General features: G+C 53.6%; 8 protein-coding genes across 8 annotated transcripts; 4 read left to right on the top strand and 4 right to left on the bottom strand.

The window, feature by feature from the left end:
• Positions 1 to 10: 10 nt before the first annotated feature.
• VE01_00687 (uncharacterized protein) lies at positions 11 to 1,098 on the top strand (the record flags this gene model as incomplete). Its single annotated transcript, XM_018270215.1, has 3 exons — positions 11 to 334; positions 435 to 1,056; positions 1,091 to 1,098. 3 exons carry the CDS (start codon positions 11 to 13, stop codon positions 1,096 to 1,098), a joined length of 954 nt encoding a protein of 317 aa, XP_018134956.1.
• On the bottom strand, positions 1,082 to 3,419 carry VE01_00686 (uncharacterized protein). Its single transcript, XM_018270214.2, has 2 exons — positions 2,131 to 3,419; positions 1,082 to 2,052 (listed from the first exon to the last, which is right to left on the bottom strand). Exons 1-2 carry the CDS (start codon positions 2,854 to 2,856, stop codon positions 1,606 to 1,608), a joined length of 1,173 nt encoding a protein of 390 aa, XP_018134957.1. The 5' UTR covers positions 2,857 to 3,419; the 3' UTR covers positions 1,082 to 1,605.
• A 1,437-nt stretch (positions 3,420 to 4,856) lies between these two features.
• On the top strand, positions 4,857 to 5,884 carry ARL3 (ADP-ribosylation factor protein; the record flags this gene model as incomplete). Its single annotated transcript, XM_018270213.2, has 2 exons — positions 4,857 to 5,119; positions 5,253 to 5,884. Exons 1-2 carry the CDS (start codon positions 5,071 to 5,073, stop codon positions 5,882 to 5,884), a joined length of 681 nt encoding a protein of 226 aa, XP_018134958.1. The 5' UTR covers positions 4,857 to 5,070.
• A 487-nt stretch (positions 5,885 to 6,371) lies between these two features.
• On the bottom strand, positions 6,372 to 7,549 carry VE01_00684 (uncharacterized protein). Its single transcript, XM_018270212.2, has 2 exons — positions 7,176 to 7,549; positions 6,372 to 7,022 (listed from the first exon to the last, which is right to left on the bottom strand). Exons 1-2 carry the CDS (start codon positions 7,462 to 7,464, stop codon positions 6,502 to 6,504), a joined length of 810 nt encoding a protein of 269 aa, XP_018134959.1. The 5' UTR covers positions 7,465 to 7,549; the 3' UTR covers positions 6,372 to 6,501.
• VE01_00683 (uncharacterized protein) lies at positions 7,532 to 8,643 on the top strand. The gene is made up of 3 exons (XM_018270211.2): positions 7,532 to 8,028; positions 8,097 to 8,206; positions 8,261 to 8,643. Exons 1-3 carry the CDS (start codon positions 7,732 to 7,734, stop codon positions 8,553 to 8,555), a joined length of 702 nt encoding a protein of 233 aa, XP_018134952.1. The 5' UTR covers positions 7,532 to 7,731; the 3' UTR covers positions 8,556 to 8,643.
• On the bottom strand, positions 8,616 to 10,738 carry VE01_00682 (uncharacterized protein). Its single transcript, XM_018270210.2, has 2 exons — positions 9,570 to 10,738; positions 8,616 to 9,510 (listed from the first exon to the last, which is right to left on the bottom strand). Exons 1-2 carry the CDS (start codon positions 10,002 to 10,004, stop codon positions 9,070 to 9,072), a joined length of 876 nt encoding a protein of 291 aa, XP_018134953.1. The 5' UTR covers positions 10,005 to 10,738; the 3' UTR covers positions 8,616 to 9,069.
• Positions 10,739 to 13,053: 2,315 nt separating this feature from the next.
• Positions 13,054 to 14,215, bottom strand: VE01_00681 (uncharacterized protein). Its single transcript, XM_018270209.2, has one exon. The coding sequence runs from the start codon at positions 14,048 to 14,050 to the stop codon at positions 13,136 to 13,138; it is 915 nt and encodes a 304-aa protein (XP_018134954.1). The 5' UTR covers positions 14,051 to 14,215; the 3' UTR covers positions 13,054 to 13,135.
• Positions 14,216 to 14,376: 161 nt separating this feature from the next.
• Positions 14,377 to 16,130, top strand: VE01_00680 (uncharacterized protein). Its single transcript, XM_059463294.1, has one exon. The coding sequence runs from the start codon at positions 14,609 to 14,611 to the stop codon at positions 16,073 to 16,075; it is 1,467 nt and encodes a 488-aa protein (XP_059320099.1). The 5' UTR covers positions 14,377 to 14,608; the 3' UTR covers positions 16,076 to 16,130.
• Positions 16,131 to 16,147: the final 17 nt, after the last annotated feature.

Genomic DNA, 16,147 nt, shown 5'->3' with positions numbered 1-16,147 from the left:
TCATCCAAACATGCCAGGCCCACCAAGAGGGCGCCGCCACACCGACCCACCCCCCTTCATCCCAGACCTAGACCAGATATACCGCACCAATGCCCCAGGAGACTCGGCCCAGGATTTCCCTGGTCCCGCCCCTAAGAAATACTACTACGACGGTAGCTCCTCGCCGGATAAGAACAAAGAAAAAGAGAAAGAGACTCGCAGGTTCAGGACCTTCTCCAGGAGAAAACGCGCTATGGACGCCGAAATCGAGGCTGAGCAGCAGTCGATGGAGAGGGCTACAGCGAAGATAGCAGCTGATTATCCTGTGGTGGCCGAGCTGGTTACGAGTTCCACTGTGAGCAGCACTTTCCCTTACCTCCCCTAAACCAAAGAAACAACCGCCACTCCCCCGCCCCCCCTCCCCTCTGAAGAGCACAGAGCTAAACCCCCTCAAGGTATCAGACAAATACACCATCCACAACCTCGCCCACCTCCTCTCCAACCTGTACAACCGCCCCCAATCCGCCATCACCATCTCCCAATTCTACACACATAACCTCCTCCACGACCACACCCGCGACCCCTCCTACATCCTCACCATCACCATCCCCCCCGCCCTCTCTGAAGGCTACGTCAACGACGTCAACGCCGTCGCCCTCGCGCAGTTCCTCGACGAGGCCCTCGCTGTGCCGCCGCGCCGCGGCACGATCAAGTTCATGCCGATACACCTCGGGTGTCTTGCGGTCGGGGGACGCACGCTGCTAGGCCTGTTCGTAGAGCAGATCCAGGCGGATCGCGCGGCGAGGGATATGCTGGGGGTGGGGGTGGCGGAGGAGAGGGGGAGGAGGAGGAGAAGGAGTATTTCGTCGTTGAGGGGGTTGGGGTTGGGGAGGTCGAGATCGAGGCCTATCGAGCCGATTTTTGAGACGGCGCAGGATGAGGGTGAGCAGGCGGATGATGAGGGGAAGGATGAGGATAGTGGGGAGGCGGATGATGGGAGTGGAAGTGGGAGTGGGAAGACGGGGAAGGGGAAGAGGTCGTTGAGGTCGATCTTTGGGCGGGGGTGGTTCTTCGTGAGTGCCTGGGAGGGAGGGGGGGGGGGCTTCAGCAGTGTTATAGGCGTGTCGTTCGAGGAATGGACGACGCACATATGGTATTGTACAGTATATCAACAGCGCAGGACAGGACAGGCAGGGCCAAAACAGTCATCAATAAGAGTAGACATTAAGACCAAGAGATTAAATTATACCCAGAATCGTTGTCTGTCTGTCTGTCTGTCTGTCTGTGTGTTGTAGATTTCTACCTACAGTTCACCTCTACCAACCCATCTATCGTGACCATGACCTCGTTTCCACACATCATCAGTTTTTGTTCACCCGGAATAACGCCTGCAATGCTATGCTCCGACTCCCCACTCCTCGTGTCCCCCTCCGCTCCCACCGCGTGGTCTTCTATCCTGTACGAGCCACTCTATCCGCCCCTCGACGGAGGTGCATTCAATCTGTCAAGCAACCCCTTAGCTTCTCAACTTCGCTTTCCCAATCTTCCCCGCCCCGCTTAACCCTCAGCAGCAGCAGCAGCATCATCCAATCTTTCAATCTTCAATCATCCTCTCATTCCAAGCTCCTACACCCTCTTCCCCCCCTTCCCAGCACCTACCACCACACCCGCAGCAGCAGCCTTCCCCCCCGCAACCCTCGGCGCCGCGCGGCGGATATACGAGCGATAAAAGAAGCGCATGAACAGATACATCAGCGGGCCGAGGTAAAACACATTCAACCACACCGCGAACGTCTGGCCGCTGGTATTGATACAGCTGACCGTCTCGTACTTCTCATCCGCTGCGCCGCTAGCGGGTCCGGTGTAGAGGACGCGACGGTTTGGCGAGGGGGCGGGGAATGCAGAGGGCGAGCTGGCGGAGGCGGAGGTGGAGGGGATGTCGTAGGAGATGAAGGAGTGGGCGGCGGCGTAGTAGACGCCGATTATGAACTGGGAGATTTGGAGGGTGGTGAGGGTTTGCTTGATGGCCTTGGGGACGCGGACGGAGAAGGAGGTTATGGTGTAGTATGTGTACTGCGGGGGGGTGTTAGCTGGTGCTCTCTTGCTGGAATATATAAAAGATTGTGCAGGGGGAAGTTATGGGGGACGTACCATCAATGCGTGGACACCAGAGTTGAAGAAGCAGAACATCCAGATAGCGGGGGTCATGAAGCGCATCCCAGCCCACATGCAGAGCATAGCGCCGGCATGGTGATAAGTCTGGAGCGTAGAACTGCGCTTCCCCTTCGCGAGGATAATAGCCGTATCAACGACCTCGTAGAACTTAGATAAGTAGAAGAAGTATCCATAAAACGCCAATCCCTCATTCCACAACCTCCCGCCCTCAAGACCAGGGGCATCCTGCCACGACGACGCACCAGGCGAGTATGCGATTGCGTTCTCCAGGCCAGCGGGACCATGCAGCTTACACAGCGAGTCGACGACGCCGATGACGCCGTTGGGACCATACACGGAGGGAATGGTGCGCGAGAGACCCTTGTACATCCCCACGAATGTCCAGGCGGAGTAGACGGCCAGGAAGACGTTGTGGAGGACGACGAGCCAGCGGAAGGCAGCGGTCTTGGAGATGGCCCATGGCTTGTTGCCGCGCGCGGCGTTGACCTTGTTCAGGGTGATGACGGTGACGGCGTAGACGGAGGCGATGGTCAGGGGGACGCGGGCGTCGTAGGCCGAGTTGTAGATGCTGGCGGGGATGGTGAAGGGGGGGGCGAAGGAGGCGCTGCCTGCCGGGGGAGGAGGGAGGGTGGTCGGGTCGAAGGAGGGGGGGAATTGGATGAGGGAGCGAGGGGGGAAGCTGAAGTAGATGTTCGGTGACATGGTGGCAGTTGATCTGGTGTTCGTTTGCAAGGTGAGGGGGAGGTGGTAGTTCGAGGGGGCCAAGATCAACCCGGGGGATGGGTCGAGGGCTGTTGTAGTAGGTTGGACGCGGATCCGAGGAGGAGGAGGAAAGGTGATAACTTTCTTCAATTTGGAATGGAGGAGGAAGTGGCGTGCGTGGAGGGGTTGGTTGGAGGTTTATAGGGGGATGAAGAATGAAGATGAGATGGGGAAGAAGAATAGGAAGATATATGGCAGTCGTACTAGACCTACCTATCTTTAGAGGGTGGATAAGGAAGAATTGAGCCTCGGCGAAGGGGAATTGTTAGAAAAGGGCCAATTGTAATTGACACCTTCCTTGTCTCAGCACATATGAAAACAGTACTCACGGTACAAGAGGGTACAAACAGGCAAAGAGCGGAATAAGATGGGGGAGAGAGTCACATGCAACGATGGGAATGGACAGTGTCGTGTTTCTGTTGTGTGGTGCGCCGCTCTTTCCTGGGGTTGTGTTGTTGTTTTCGTTGTTTCGTTGGCACGATATGGCACTTTCTGCTTTTTTGTTGAGGACCGATGAGTCTCAGTTGGGTAAGTTGGGCAAGGCTATATAAAAAGGTACAACCACGCGTCATAGCCGCCCGCCAAAATGTGGCTAGAATGCCGTCAAAGGGCAAGGCTAGGCGGGTACCGACTAGGAGAAGTGTCGCTAGCTAGTAAGGTAGTAGAGGTAGAGTACCACGGGGAGACAGGGAGTTGCGAGTGGCACTAGTCTGGAGATTCTATTCTATATAGAACTTCTTTATTAGATGAACTTCTTTACATTCTTTACTAGATGTAAAAGAGTTCTGTATAGTAGTGGTGGGAGCGAGAGTGGGAGCGAAGAAAGGTGAGAGTAGCGTCGTTGTCTTGTGGTCTTGGCGGTGCTCGGGAGAGGCTGACGGGGGGTGGATGGTGGGATGGTGGGATCTGATATGTGAGATGCGAGATAAGGGTGAGGATTATAAAGGTGATGGTTTTAATACTCTGCTACTATAATATACAGCATATTGTAGATACAGCATATTGTAGTATAATAATCACGATCAAATCTTGGTAAGAAATGCCATCTTACACTAACCTCGGTATACGGGATAATACAATCAGCATAGATCACTCCCTTCCCTCCAACGATTCGCAGTGTATTGATAAACCAACATCACTATCTTCCTCCTCCTCCTCCTCCCCCCATCCCCCATCTCTCCATACCTCATCACCCTCAATATAATAGGTTCTCGATGATCTTGGCGCCTCTTGGGACCTGCCGTACTCCTTACCGTACTCCCCTACCGTACCTTCCCTTCCCTCTCCGCTTCCCAACAAAACCACCGTTCATCGCGCGTTTAGACTAGATCCCGCTCCGCTCCGCCGTGGGTTGGGTGGCACCACCACATTTTCTCGTTGAGACGACTTAGTTTTTTTTGGTTTGCACGTGAAGGATGTTAAGTGCATGTGCAGCAAGTACAGTACAATACTATACTCTACGTAGTATACTTACTCTGGTATGCTCTACTCTACTATAACTCTACTATACTCTACTTACCAGCATGTCGCGTGCCTTTCACCCGATAAACGTGAAATCCCCTTCCCCATCATCCCCATCCCATCCCCATCCCATCCCCATCTCCCATCCCCATCTATATCCCAAGACAATTCCTCCCCTCCCCACCTCTCCCCACCACCGGCATCCGGAATATCTTCATTCCATCTCATTTTCACGTGTCAATCCCAACCAATCCATCCCCATCCCCGTCCCTCCTTGACGACAAGGCCACACACACCCACACCCACCACCCTGAATCCCATCCTTCCCACGTGACATCCATATTTATCCATCCCCATCCTATCCATCCCATCCCAATTCCGTACTAGCCTCAAAACTGAGCTGACGCGACCCCACTCTCAGCCTTGCGCAGGGGTAAGTACGGTTACAGTCAGTTTACAGTTATCTCGAATGTCTGGGCGAAACAAGACCTGACAACCCCCACAAGGCGATACAACACCACCGCCCGCCGTATACCACCATCACCAGACCAACCCATACACTCGCTATCTGCTTTACAGTACTGCAGCATCTGTACGATACGACCTGTATGATAGATACGGCCTTGCATTGTTGAATATATCTGCATCTCCAGACCTGATCTCCCGGGCTTCAATGCCCCCACCCGCGCAATCATGTATCACCTAGCAAAGTCCGTCTATTTGCACGTCACCAGCAAAGAAGGTACGTTCGCATCTGTCCATCTATCTACACATCTACCCCCATCTACCCCTCCCCCCCTTTACCCCTCCATCCCCTCACCCCACATAACCAACCACCGTCAACCCCCCCCTTACACCCAGCTAACCCCCCCCAGAATTCTCCATCCTCCTCCTCGGCCTCGACAACGCCGGCAAAACCACCCTCCTCTCCCAAATAAAATCCCACTACCACCCCTCCCGCCCCGCCCCCGCCACCAAAACCGTCCCCACCGTCGGCCAGAACGTCGCCACAATCGACTTGCCAGATATGTATCTCAAAGTCTGGGATATCGGGGGGCAGGAGAGCTTGAGGCGGTTGTGGCAATCCTATTACGCGTCTTGTCACGCGATTATCTTCTTGGTTGATTCGACGGACATCGGATCCGGCGTCGAAGGCGGTTTGGACGGGGGGGATATTGGTGGCAGCAGTAGTGCCGGCGGAGAAGAAGATGGCAGGTTAGCAGAGTGCCGCGCAGTCCTGGAAGCAGTCCTAGCGCACGAGGACACGAGCGGGGTGCCGCTGCTCGTGCTGGCGAATAAGCAGGATAGGGAGGATTGTGTGGAGGTTGTGCGGATTAAGGAGGGGTTGGTGAAGAGGGTGTTTGAGGGGGAGAGGGGGGCGGGGATTAGGGATAGTAGGGTGCTGCCGTGTAGTGCGTTGACGGGGGCGGGGGTCAAGGAGGCGGTGGAGTGGGTGAGGAGTCGGGTGGTGTGGAATAAGGAGGCGAGGCCGGGGGTGTTGAGGTAGGGGGTGGTGGTTGTGGTGTTGGTGGGCAAAATTAGTTGTGAAAGGGGGAGGAGAGGAGAAAGGTGGGAGGCGGGAGGCGGGAGGTGGGGATGAGATACCAGGTTTCGACGGGAGGTTTGGATGAGATGGGAGATATAAAGTTCTTCGAGTAGGTTCGACCTGGGATTATGAAGGCGAGAGAAAGACCGAGAGAGCCAGATGAGAAACCAGGTTTCTTTTGAGGAATTTCCGACGAGGCGGCAGATACCAATTTCTTTAAGAGTTTGGACGAGATACGAGATACCATGTTATTCGGGTAAAGTTCGAATGGAATTTCGTAGGCAGTAGTGAGAGCGAAACCGCGCGAGATAAGACGACATACGAAGTTCATTTTATGGAAATTCAGACGAGACAGAGATGTTTTGGGAGAAATTCAAACGAGACAGTATATAGCAAGTTATTCGGAGGAACTTCACACAAGACACGACACACCAAACTTCCTTTCTATAAAGTTCGGACGGGGATTATATTTTTCTGGCCCTAATACCACCATATACGCCGCTACATGCGCTATCTTACACCCCACGATATACACAACGTTATACACAACTAACAAACACATGTCACCTTTCCCGCCCCTACTTCCGTGTCATGAAACTCGTCCAACCACCCTTCTTCTCATCCTCATTCTCCTCCGTCCCCAACCTATCCAGCGGTCCCCCATTCGCTTCCCTCTCCGCCCTCCTCTCCTCCACCGCCCTCGTCACACCCCCCTTTACCCCCCTCTCATCAACCAAATTCTCATACCCCACCTCCGGCCTATCCTCCGTCTTCAACCCCTTAAACAACCACCCCGTCGCCGACGCCATTATCCCCTTCCCCTCCACCTTCTCCAACGGCGCAGCAGGGGCATTCGCCCGCGCTTCCCGCATCTCAGCAGCCTTCTGTCGCATCTCTGCCGCCACGGCGGCCTGGCCGCGCTGCTGCTCCAGGAGCTTGAGTTGTTCGGCTGTTGCGGTGCCGGAGCGCAGGGCGACGGCGGCGTCTTGGGTGGCGGCTTCGGTGAGGGCTTTTTGCTCGGCGAAGTATTCGCGGCGGCGGCGGCGGTTGTAGATCATCATGTCGCCGAGGGCGTAGACTGTTACTGCTCCGGCGATGCCTGTTGGGAGTTAATTAGCGAGCTGTCCTTCCAATCACCCCTCTCCTCTCCTATCCCAGCCCTTGCCGCAGTCGTAGAAAGGACTTCCCCCCCCCCCTCTCAAAAAAGGGAAAGGGAAAGGGAAAGAGAAAGGGAAAGTAGGGGAGCACTCACAAGTAATCCCAATCAACCCCAAAGTCGTAACCCTATGCGCCCGATCCGCCCACACCCTCCCCCTCATAACCACCTTATCAAACCCCGTCAACCGTCCCTCCCTCGCCCGATTCGCCGCCTCCCTCAGCCGCCTCACCTTCTGCTGCGGCGTCTCGCCCGCCGGCGCCGCGGCAGCTTCATTGGGTGGGAGCGTGGACGGGCCCGGGTTCGAGGACGTCGGGTAGAAGGGCTTCGTCGCGTGGGGGGTCGTCGAGGTGAAGCGCGTGGCGTCGCTTGGGGAGCGTGCCATTGTGATGGGTTTTGGGGTGGTGTGTGTGTTGTGACGTGGTGAACCGCCCGTGAGGTTGGAGGAAGCGTAGGAATTGGGGATGTTCCGGAGATTTTCGAAGCTGTCTGGGGCTAGCGTGCGGGTGTGGATGGTTGGTTGGTGCCTTGGATGTGAGGTTTTGGACGTGAGGCTGCGGTATATGTTTCTCCGCGTGCGAGGCGGATATCATGGGGACCTACTTTTGTCGACCTTTGGATTCTTGGGACGGATAAGACAATTATTGACGAAATGACCAACCCACCGCCGAATTTAGCAGATATCTTGCGTACACTCTCTGCACTCGCACCTCAATCCCAGCAAGAGGGCCAGCAACCGGCTTCGAACCCTTCAAACCCCTACCACTTCTCCGCGCCGATCCCTCAGCCTCGTCCGCATTTCGAGGTCCCGTCACGGCCACAACCACCACCCGCTGCTGCGGCGGCGCCGATACAGGATGCGTCGAAGATTACGGATTGGCCGACTGCGTTGAGGTGTGTGATGAGGAGTGTGGCTAGTAATGAGAGGGTGGTGGGGGAGATACGGAAGGTGCGTTGACGGCCCTGTGCAATGGGACGGGATGAGATGGGATGGAATTGGGCTGACGGGAACAATAGTTGATACAAACGCAACACGAGCATGAAACACAGTGGTGTGCTGGTCGGAGGGAGTTGGCAATGAAAATTGAGGCGAGGAAGGTTGGGCAGAAGAAGGTGGATGAGGTGTTGTACGGCTCCCTCTAACATTTGTTGGGTATGAATTTCAGCTAATAGATACCCAGACGCGCAGTCGGAGGCCAGGTAACAGAGACTCCGACTTCCGACGGGACAGAGGAGCTACGAGCATTCGATGGGAAGGTATACCGTGCACAATGCCAGATGGTGGGCGAGATGGGTGGAAAACTCCAGAGGCTCGGCATACCATTTTTCGGGACAAGGGCAGAGTTGATCAGGTACGATGGGGGCGTGGATGGTGCTGCAGACGACGAGGGTGTCGGGGGAGGGATCACAGAGTCGGAGTTGCTGGCGATGCAGAGGCGGATGTTGGGGATTTTAGAGGACTTGTGTGCTACGTAGTTTATTGGGATACATATCACAATCACAAGAAGGCACGATGAAGAAGAAGATTTTGACAGATGATGACTGTAAATGCATGAATTCAACGCTAATTAGGACTGTCTATATCGCTTGAGTAAAAGTCTCGTGAGACACCGGCCAACGCGGTAAGAGGAATACAAAAAAAGAAGGTAAATCCCGAAAATCAACGCTAAACTGGCTGGAGTGATGCTATGAATCTGTCGACGTCGGTGGTAATTCTCGGGATATCGTTCTTGTGTCCCGTGACGTGACTAGATCTTCATCAGGGTCGTCAAAGGGAACTGATCGGACGCTGGTGTGAGAGGACCCGAAGCTGTGGTCAGTCGGTGGTGGTGCCAGAATCGACCCTTGTCTCGTCTATACTCCCGCATTCCAGTCTCCTCCTCTATCTCGACTCGGCCCTTATCCTCCTCCGTCCATAACCCACTGGATCCATCTGCTGGTCCCCGCATTAAAAAGAGTGTTATTCATAAAATCCGCCCATCACGGCACTTCAAAACGTGCTCCAGTTCCAATCCCTCGGCACACTCGCCGGCACGCTCTCCGGCATCGCCTTTCCCACATCCGTTGCACCAAACGCACCGTTGCCTCTACAGCTAATCACAGGTGTAGCCGGCATACCTTCACTCCCGTCTTCGCTGCCACTTCCGCTGACGCTTCCGCCGCCGTTGTGGATGCTGTCGCTCCCGTTGCGGCTGCCGGTGCGGGAGCTACGAGAGACTTCCCAGCCTTTGTACTCGCTCCAGCAGAACTCGCAGGCGCGGCTGCGGTGGCCGAGGGGGTGGAAGGAGGCGTTTTGGTCGAGGGGGACGAGGTGGGGGGAGTGGGTGTCGCAGAAGATGTTACCGCAGCGGCGACAGTGGTGGCGTCTCGTGAAATACGAGAAGGTGCGAGTGCACGAAGGAGCATCGCAGACGGTTGCATCGGCATCGGGCTAGGGTATGTTAGTTAGCTTTCTCTCTCGACTTCACCTCGGCTTCATATTCTACTAACCTTCCAGTGATCCCGAGAAGGGAGATCAGTCACGCGACCGAGCGGTTTCCCGCGCCACTCGCTGTCCATGAGGCGCCCGAGTCCCCATTTCCCGTTATCCGAGTCGGAACGCAGGAGTGCGGGGGCGTCAAGGCCGTCGTTGGTGCTGGGCGGGGTGAGGGTGCCAGTGCCCGTCTTTCGGCGGGGTGGCTGGGAGGGACGAAGGACGGCGGGAACGTAGAGAGGGGACTTCGGGGGTCGGAGTTGACGAGTGTGCGTGGAGAGATGGGTGCTTGATCGGGGGGAGGTCGGGGAGGAGCCCTGGGGGGTTGTTGGGTTCGAGGAGGCGGGGGAGACGGGCTGGGAGCTGTAGAGGGAGAACTGTTGTGATGGGTATTGGGGTGGGTGAGGGTTGTAGTGGGTGGCTGGAGCCGGCATCTGGAATTCGGTCGTCATGGTGATGGTGGAGAGGAGATGGAGTGAGGGTGAAGTGAGGATGTGTCGCTCGACGGAGAGTGAACCTCTTAACGAAGCATGAGAGAGGCGTCGGTGACGGTGACGGGGAGGCGGCGGTCAAATGGCGGTGACTCGGGTAGATAGGCGGACGGGAGTGCTTGGTGAAGACGCGGCAGGCGTCCGTGGTATTGGAAAGTTCGTTATATAGAATCGGCCGGGTTGCAGGTCTGGTTGGACGTCAATCCGCGGGCGAGATCGATTCGATGAGGCAATTGAAGATGGTCGGGTCGGTAACTGATAAGGGAGGATTGGAGTTGTGGAGGATGTGATTGGGCGGGCGAGGAGTACAGCCGAAGTCGATGATGATATGGATTGAATGGACCCTGGGAGGAACTTCTGGGGGACTTTGCGGAGAGATGGGGAAACGATGACGGTGGCAACGACAATGACAACAACAACAAACTGGGGCGGCACGGGCGGACGAGCGAACAGCGACGATGAGGATTTTTGGGAGACTGGAGATTTGAGGAGGATCAACGGGGGAACCGGGGGAGATCAATAGGCTTTATTACGGAGGAGGCTTGCTTGGAGGAGGGATAGATTGTTCAGGTTGTCGCGGTGAAGGACGGTACGGGAATGGTACGTGTGGTACGGGTGGCATGGGGGGGTTAGTAGTATGTAGTTCAGTTGTAGATTAGTTGAATTGTAGTTAGATGATTAGAAGCGGGGAGGAGATGATTGGGTGGTGATTAGAGAGTGATTAGGAGTGGTTAGGAGTGATTAGGGAGTTTTGTAGAGGGTTAGTAGAGGAAATGTAGTTTTTAGTAGGGGTGGGTTAGGAGTGGGTTAGGAGTGGGTAGTTTTTAGTAGGAGTGGTTAGGAATGATTGGTAGGACGGGCCAGTTAGTGGCGCTGTTCGCGCGGCGGCGATGGCAGTCTAGTGCAGCGAGAGTGCAGTTCTAGCGCAGCTTAGTTGCATTTAGTAGAGTTCAGTTGCTGCAACTCCGCACCAAAGTCTGGTACGGTTACTCTCTTGTTACTCTAAAAACTCGAGAGTAACTGTGCTAAAACCGTCTAACGCCCTTTAACCATGCTCGACTATGCTCGACTATCCCCATGCGTCTAGGCGCGGTAGGGATGTGTAGGGATGTGAGATTGGAGCGTTGCTCGAAGGAGAAAGGATGGCTAGGATCCCTAGGATGGCTAGGATCTGGCTAGGATCCTGCCACTCGTCTCTTATCACTTATTGATTTCTCGAGTAATGGGCGTACATATCCCGTACGTTTTGTCGCCGGCCGGGACATGCATGGCATTGTGTTTTGCGGTAAGTAGCATCAGCGGCTGCCGGTGCTATGACCCGCGCGAGGCGTTACTGAGCCCAGATGATTGATAGGCGGTGCATTGACGGTGACGGTGACGTTGACAATGAAATGTCTCAGTCAGCACGGTGTTTCTCCTGTTGCTGATGTTTTGGTTCTCGCCGTCGTTGTCGTAGTCGTTGCCGCGGTCAAATAGGATAGGAGATAGATCGAGAGAGAGAGAGAGAGAGCAAGACCTGCAGTGCAGAGTGCGAGTCGTAGCTGCAGCTGCTCTTGCAGTTGACGTATGATGTACAGTACAGCAACAGCAACAGCAACAGCAGCATGTGCACGGCACTGCATCCCATCGTAAGCAGTACCGTACCATACAATCCAATACACTACATCCCACTCGCTCCCGTGCTGCTCCGCTGTGCGTACTATACTCGTACATCCCGAACATCGTTGCCCCTCCTCTCCCCTCCCCTCCCCTCCTCCCACTTCTCCTCTCGGTACATCTCCGCCGCCGTTTTTCCCCATCCGCAACTGCAAACTCCACTCCTTCCCAGTCTCCCACTCCCCCTCCCACTTCCCATCCCACTCCCCCTCCACTTCCTTTCTCCACCGCCACTCTTCTTCTGCGCCTATGGCGGCCTGTGGCAAACGGGCCCAGCGGCTTGGAATTGTGGATTTGATTTTCCTTCGGTCTTGTTGGTCTCCTCGGCCTCGTCAGATCGTCTTGGCTTGGGGCGAAAATTGCCAAATGCCAACACGGAAACTTCCATCGAACGTTCCATGGCAGTTGTGTCTAATCCACTAAATGCCTCAGCAAGAAACTAACACGGCGGCGGCGGCGGTAATCAGGACGGCTAGTGAACTATGCACGTGATTGTTTCTGAAGTCCTTGACATTTTCGTACGGGGGGGGGTCCTCGCGTGCCTTTTCGGGGATAATCCGGGGACTCGCTTGTCTAGTTGCCTTCTCTGGACTAGCGGGTTTTGCTTATTTCAGTATCACGTGTCGTGTTACCCAAACCAGGTCTATGCCTGCACGTGACTCTTCTACTGTTCTACCTGGCTGGGGCTACATGAGCATCCCTCAACGGTGTTTTTAATCACATTATAGAGTCGTACCGCTGACTCCGAAACCCGAGGTTTGTTTGACTTGAACTTTCCTATTTTCGTCCTACTGTATTTTCAGCAAAGCAAATCGTGTCCGACGTGGGTGCGGTGAAACGAATGCAGGCGCTTAGCCGCTAATCATGCAGATTCATCACCTTGTCACGGTTAGCCATCCGCTCATTGGGCCGTTGCGGTTAAATGACTACATGAGAACCAGCCGCAGGTGGCTGCCCATGAGGCTACATATATGGACAACTTGTGACGGTCCAGCTACCTTGGCTGCATTGTGAGGCTGCTGTGCAGCCTCACAATCATTGCCCTAAATCGAAGGCTCTCTCTATTATCCGTTCATCTACTATTTCGGGTTTGGTTTTTGGTGACGTTGTTATTTTCATTTTCATTTTCGAAGTTTCGTTCTGGCCTAGATTGATTTAGGTCGCTCCCTGGCATTCAGTTGTCTTACTCTGATACCACCTCTACAACTATCCAAGCATTATCGCCCAATGGCCACGGGACGAACGAAATCATCCACTCTAGTTGGTTATCTGCCTCTCCTAGCTTTCTTGCCCGATCATACAACTGCTTCGCCTAGTTCGGCCTGAAGCTGTATCAGGCATGCGCAAGGTATCGAGGGGTAATTATCAATATATTGAAGCTAGATAGTTATATAGCATTTTAGATCATAAAATAATAACATGGTCGCCATTATGTCTCAAGGCGCAGCGCTCCTTCCCCGGGCGCCACTAACATTCTTCGACTTGCCCGCCGGCTTTTTCGCAGATATCGAGACATATCTTACATATTTCCTTGAGCGATATCCCTCAACACCGCTTACGGTGTTGATAAACCAAGTCTGCATTCCAAGGAATGTAACTATTAAATATGGGATGTAGGCGATGAGGAAAAAAAGCCGCACCATTGGCATGACATTAGGCGTCAGATCCCTCACCTCTACATCGACAAACCCAGCATCAACCAACAACTTCTGTAAAATTCCCTGACCAAATCGCGCATTTGAAGGCATTGACGCATATCTGTTGATGCGTTCCCAAGCTTGCTGCGTCGCAAGTGGCGCAGACTCGAGGTTGCTGTGGTCGTACTCGTAGAATGCAATCGATGCCCCTGGCTTCAGGACCCGGTAGAATGCTGCCAGCGCGGTTTCTGGGTCCGTTGCGTGGACAAATGTCTCCATGGTATATGCGCCGTCTAATGACTCGTCCTCAAAGCCATCAAGGTGGTGGAAATCCATCCTGCGAACAGAGACTGCTCTCTCGAGGCCAGCCGCCTTAACATTCCGCTGTGCCTTGGCCACATGTCGCTCCACGACATCAATCCCATGTACCCGTAGCCCCCTCTTTGCCATATATATCGCGACATATCCGTGTCCGCAGCCAGCGTCTAGTACTTGGGCGCCATTCCCAAGCCCAAGGGTGTTGTAGAGGTGGTTCTCCATTGCCTTCAGCGAGGCGCTGATGGGGAACGGCCAGTATTTCCCTGCATTGTAATATCCAAAATGACGGGTGCCACCTAGTACAAGCCAGTAGCCAATTCTAGATTCGAGGGATGCGTAGTAGTTCTGAAGGGACCCATTAGGGTTGATGACTAGTTTCGTGTCAGGGGAAACCATCGCGGCGGGGAGGTATCGTCGGGAGTCGCTATCAATCGCTAGTAATCGCTGGGAGGTAGGAGGCAGTAAAAATATAGGGCGATATATATATTATGCAGCAACGAAAAGTAGCAGCGCAATTGCATGTACAGATATTTAACTGAAGGCCTCGAGATGGAAGCCTAGTTCGCCCGCCATTGACATGTGGACATGCCCTTGGCTAAATTTAGGAGCGGTCCGCTCGGCAAATCAGGATGGCGCGGTTATTTCAGGCCCGCCCCCCATCTGTTCCCTGGCAGGCTATGGGCGCTTACTGCATGAAGCACTACCAATGAACATGAAGCTCACAACTTGCTCCCACCACACCCTCGACTCTAACAGATGCGTCAAGCCTCATGACCCTGTAAACGATATGTGTGCTGAGTTTCAACATGTATCGAATATTTATAGGGCTTCCTGCATACATTAAGGAGGTAGCTTACATTTAGGGCGCTACCTGTAGAATCGCAACCATAAAGGCAGTAGTATGTCCAGCTGGTAAAAGTCAGTAGAATGGTTGCTACATATATCTAACTTTTAATGTCGCCTACTATAATACTTTTTACATATCTTCTTTTATGCGGCAATGCTAGCTCTCAGGAGCTTCCCCTAGCGAACACCAACACAAGCACGCCAGATGCGAGCCATGTCGATGTGGAAGCCAGGCAGGGATGGACATCGCAAGATAACAAAAGAGGGACCTTGCAAATCATCTGGAGCTGCGCCTTTACGATGTTTCTATGCTCCTGGTCGGTGCTATGCCTAAATGTGCCTGGGCCTACCGATTCCCGTTTTAAAGTGTTTCGACGCAAAGTTTACATCACTGCTCTTGCCTTTCTTGGCCCCGAGTTTATATTCCAAATTGCACTCGGTCAATTTGTGTCGGCCCGCCATTCAGTCCAAGATTTTCATGCTGCCGGATACACGCAATGGACGATGATGCACGCATTCTACGCTGATATGGGTGGGTTTATACTCCACTCGACAGATTGGGTGCCGTTCCCAATAGATGCGAAGCAGCTTCACTATCTTGTAACTGAAGGCTATATCAAGTTTCCGGAGATAAAGCGAGCGAGGATTTCGGACAAGAATAAAGTTGACGGCATTCTTCGCATTATCACTGTTTGCCAGATCCTTTGGTTCGCTGCCGACATGGCTGGCCGTGTCTCACAGCACCTAGCTATTACCTGCGGGGAATTGACAACTGCGGCTTTTATTGTCTGTAGCCTTGGAACAACTTTATGCTGGCTTCATAAGCCTGCAGATGTGGCGATCCCGGAGATTATCCACATGGAAGCAAGAATCTCCGACATACTGCTAAAAGCCGGCGACCTTGCTTGCGAGCCATATAGCCGTACTCCCCTCGATTTCATAAGCCGCAAGGAATGGCCGTGGTCGCTATACTGGTCAAATTGGTTGAACATCCTTCGAAACCTAGGTCTAGTTGTCGGTCAGCAAGAGCGCCCCATCAATCGATTTGAGAATACCCGAGTCCATGAACTGCCCGGTGCCTGTCATTACATCTTTTTCGCTATGACAGCCATCTATTGCGGCATTTTTTTCTGTGGCTGGAACTACAGTTTTCCAACCAACACCGAGTTAATCTTGTGGCGAGCATCAGTCGGGACTATTTTGGCAACGTTAGTTTCGTACTGGGCTGTCACCGAGTTTGCATTCACGATATATCCAGTTTTCAAAAGACGGTTTTCTCTAGATTCTCCTGTTACTATATCGCCCAAACGAGCTCCCCCAGAAGATGAAGCGACTATACTCAGGTGGCTAATCTCAAAGATGAGATATGTCGCAGCTTGCGCTAGAAATAACTCATACCCCCATGATCCTGCAATGAGGTTGCCCTTAAAGGCCATACTGCCACTGTATGTCATTGGGGTTTTCTATTGCCATGCTCGGACATATATTTTTTTGGCAGATATAATCCAACTGCGGTCTCTTCCAGCAAGCGCATATGATACGGTTGACTGGATCCAAGCCCTTCCGCATTTTTAAATTAGGGGACACGGCATTAGATAGGTAATTTAGAAAATGATAAATAAGTATGGTGATCTTGGAGCGAAAACA

This window comes from Pseudogymnoascus verrucosus (assembly GCF_001662655.1).
Source record: "Pseudogymnoascus verrucosus strain UAMH 10579 unplaced genomic scaffold scaffold_2, whole genome shotgun sequence".
Classification (NCBI taxonomy): Eukaryota; Fungi; Ascomycota; class Leotiomycetes; order Thelebolales; family Thelebolaceae; genus Pseudogymnoascus; species Pseudogymnoascus verrucosus.
This window is presented reverse-complemented; position numbering and strand designations above follow the sequence as displayed.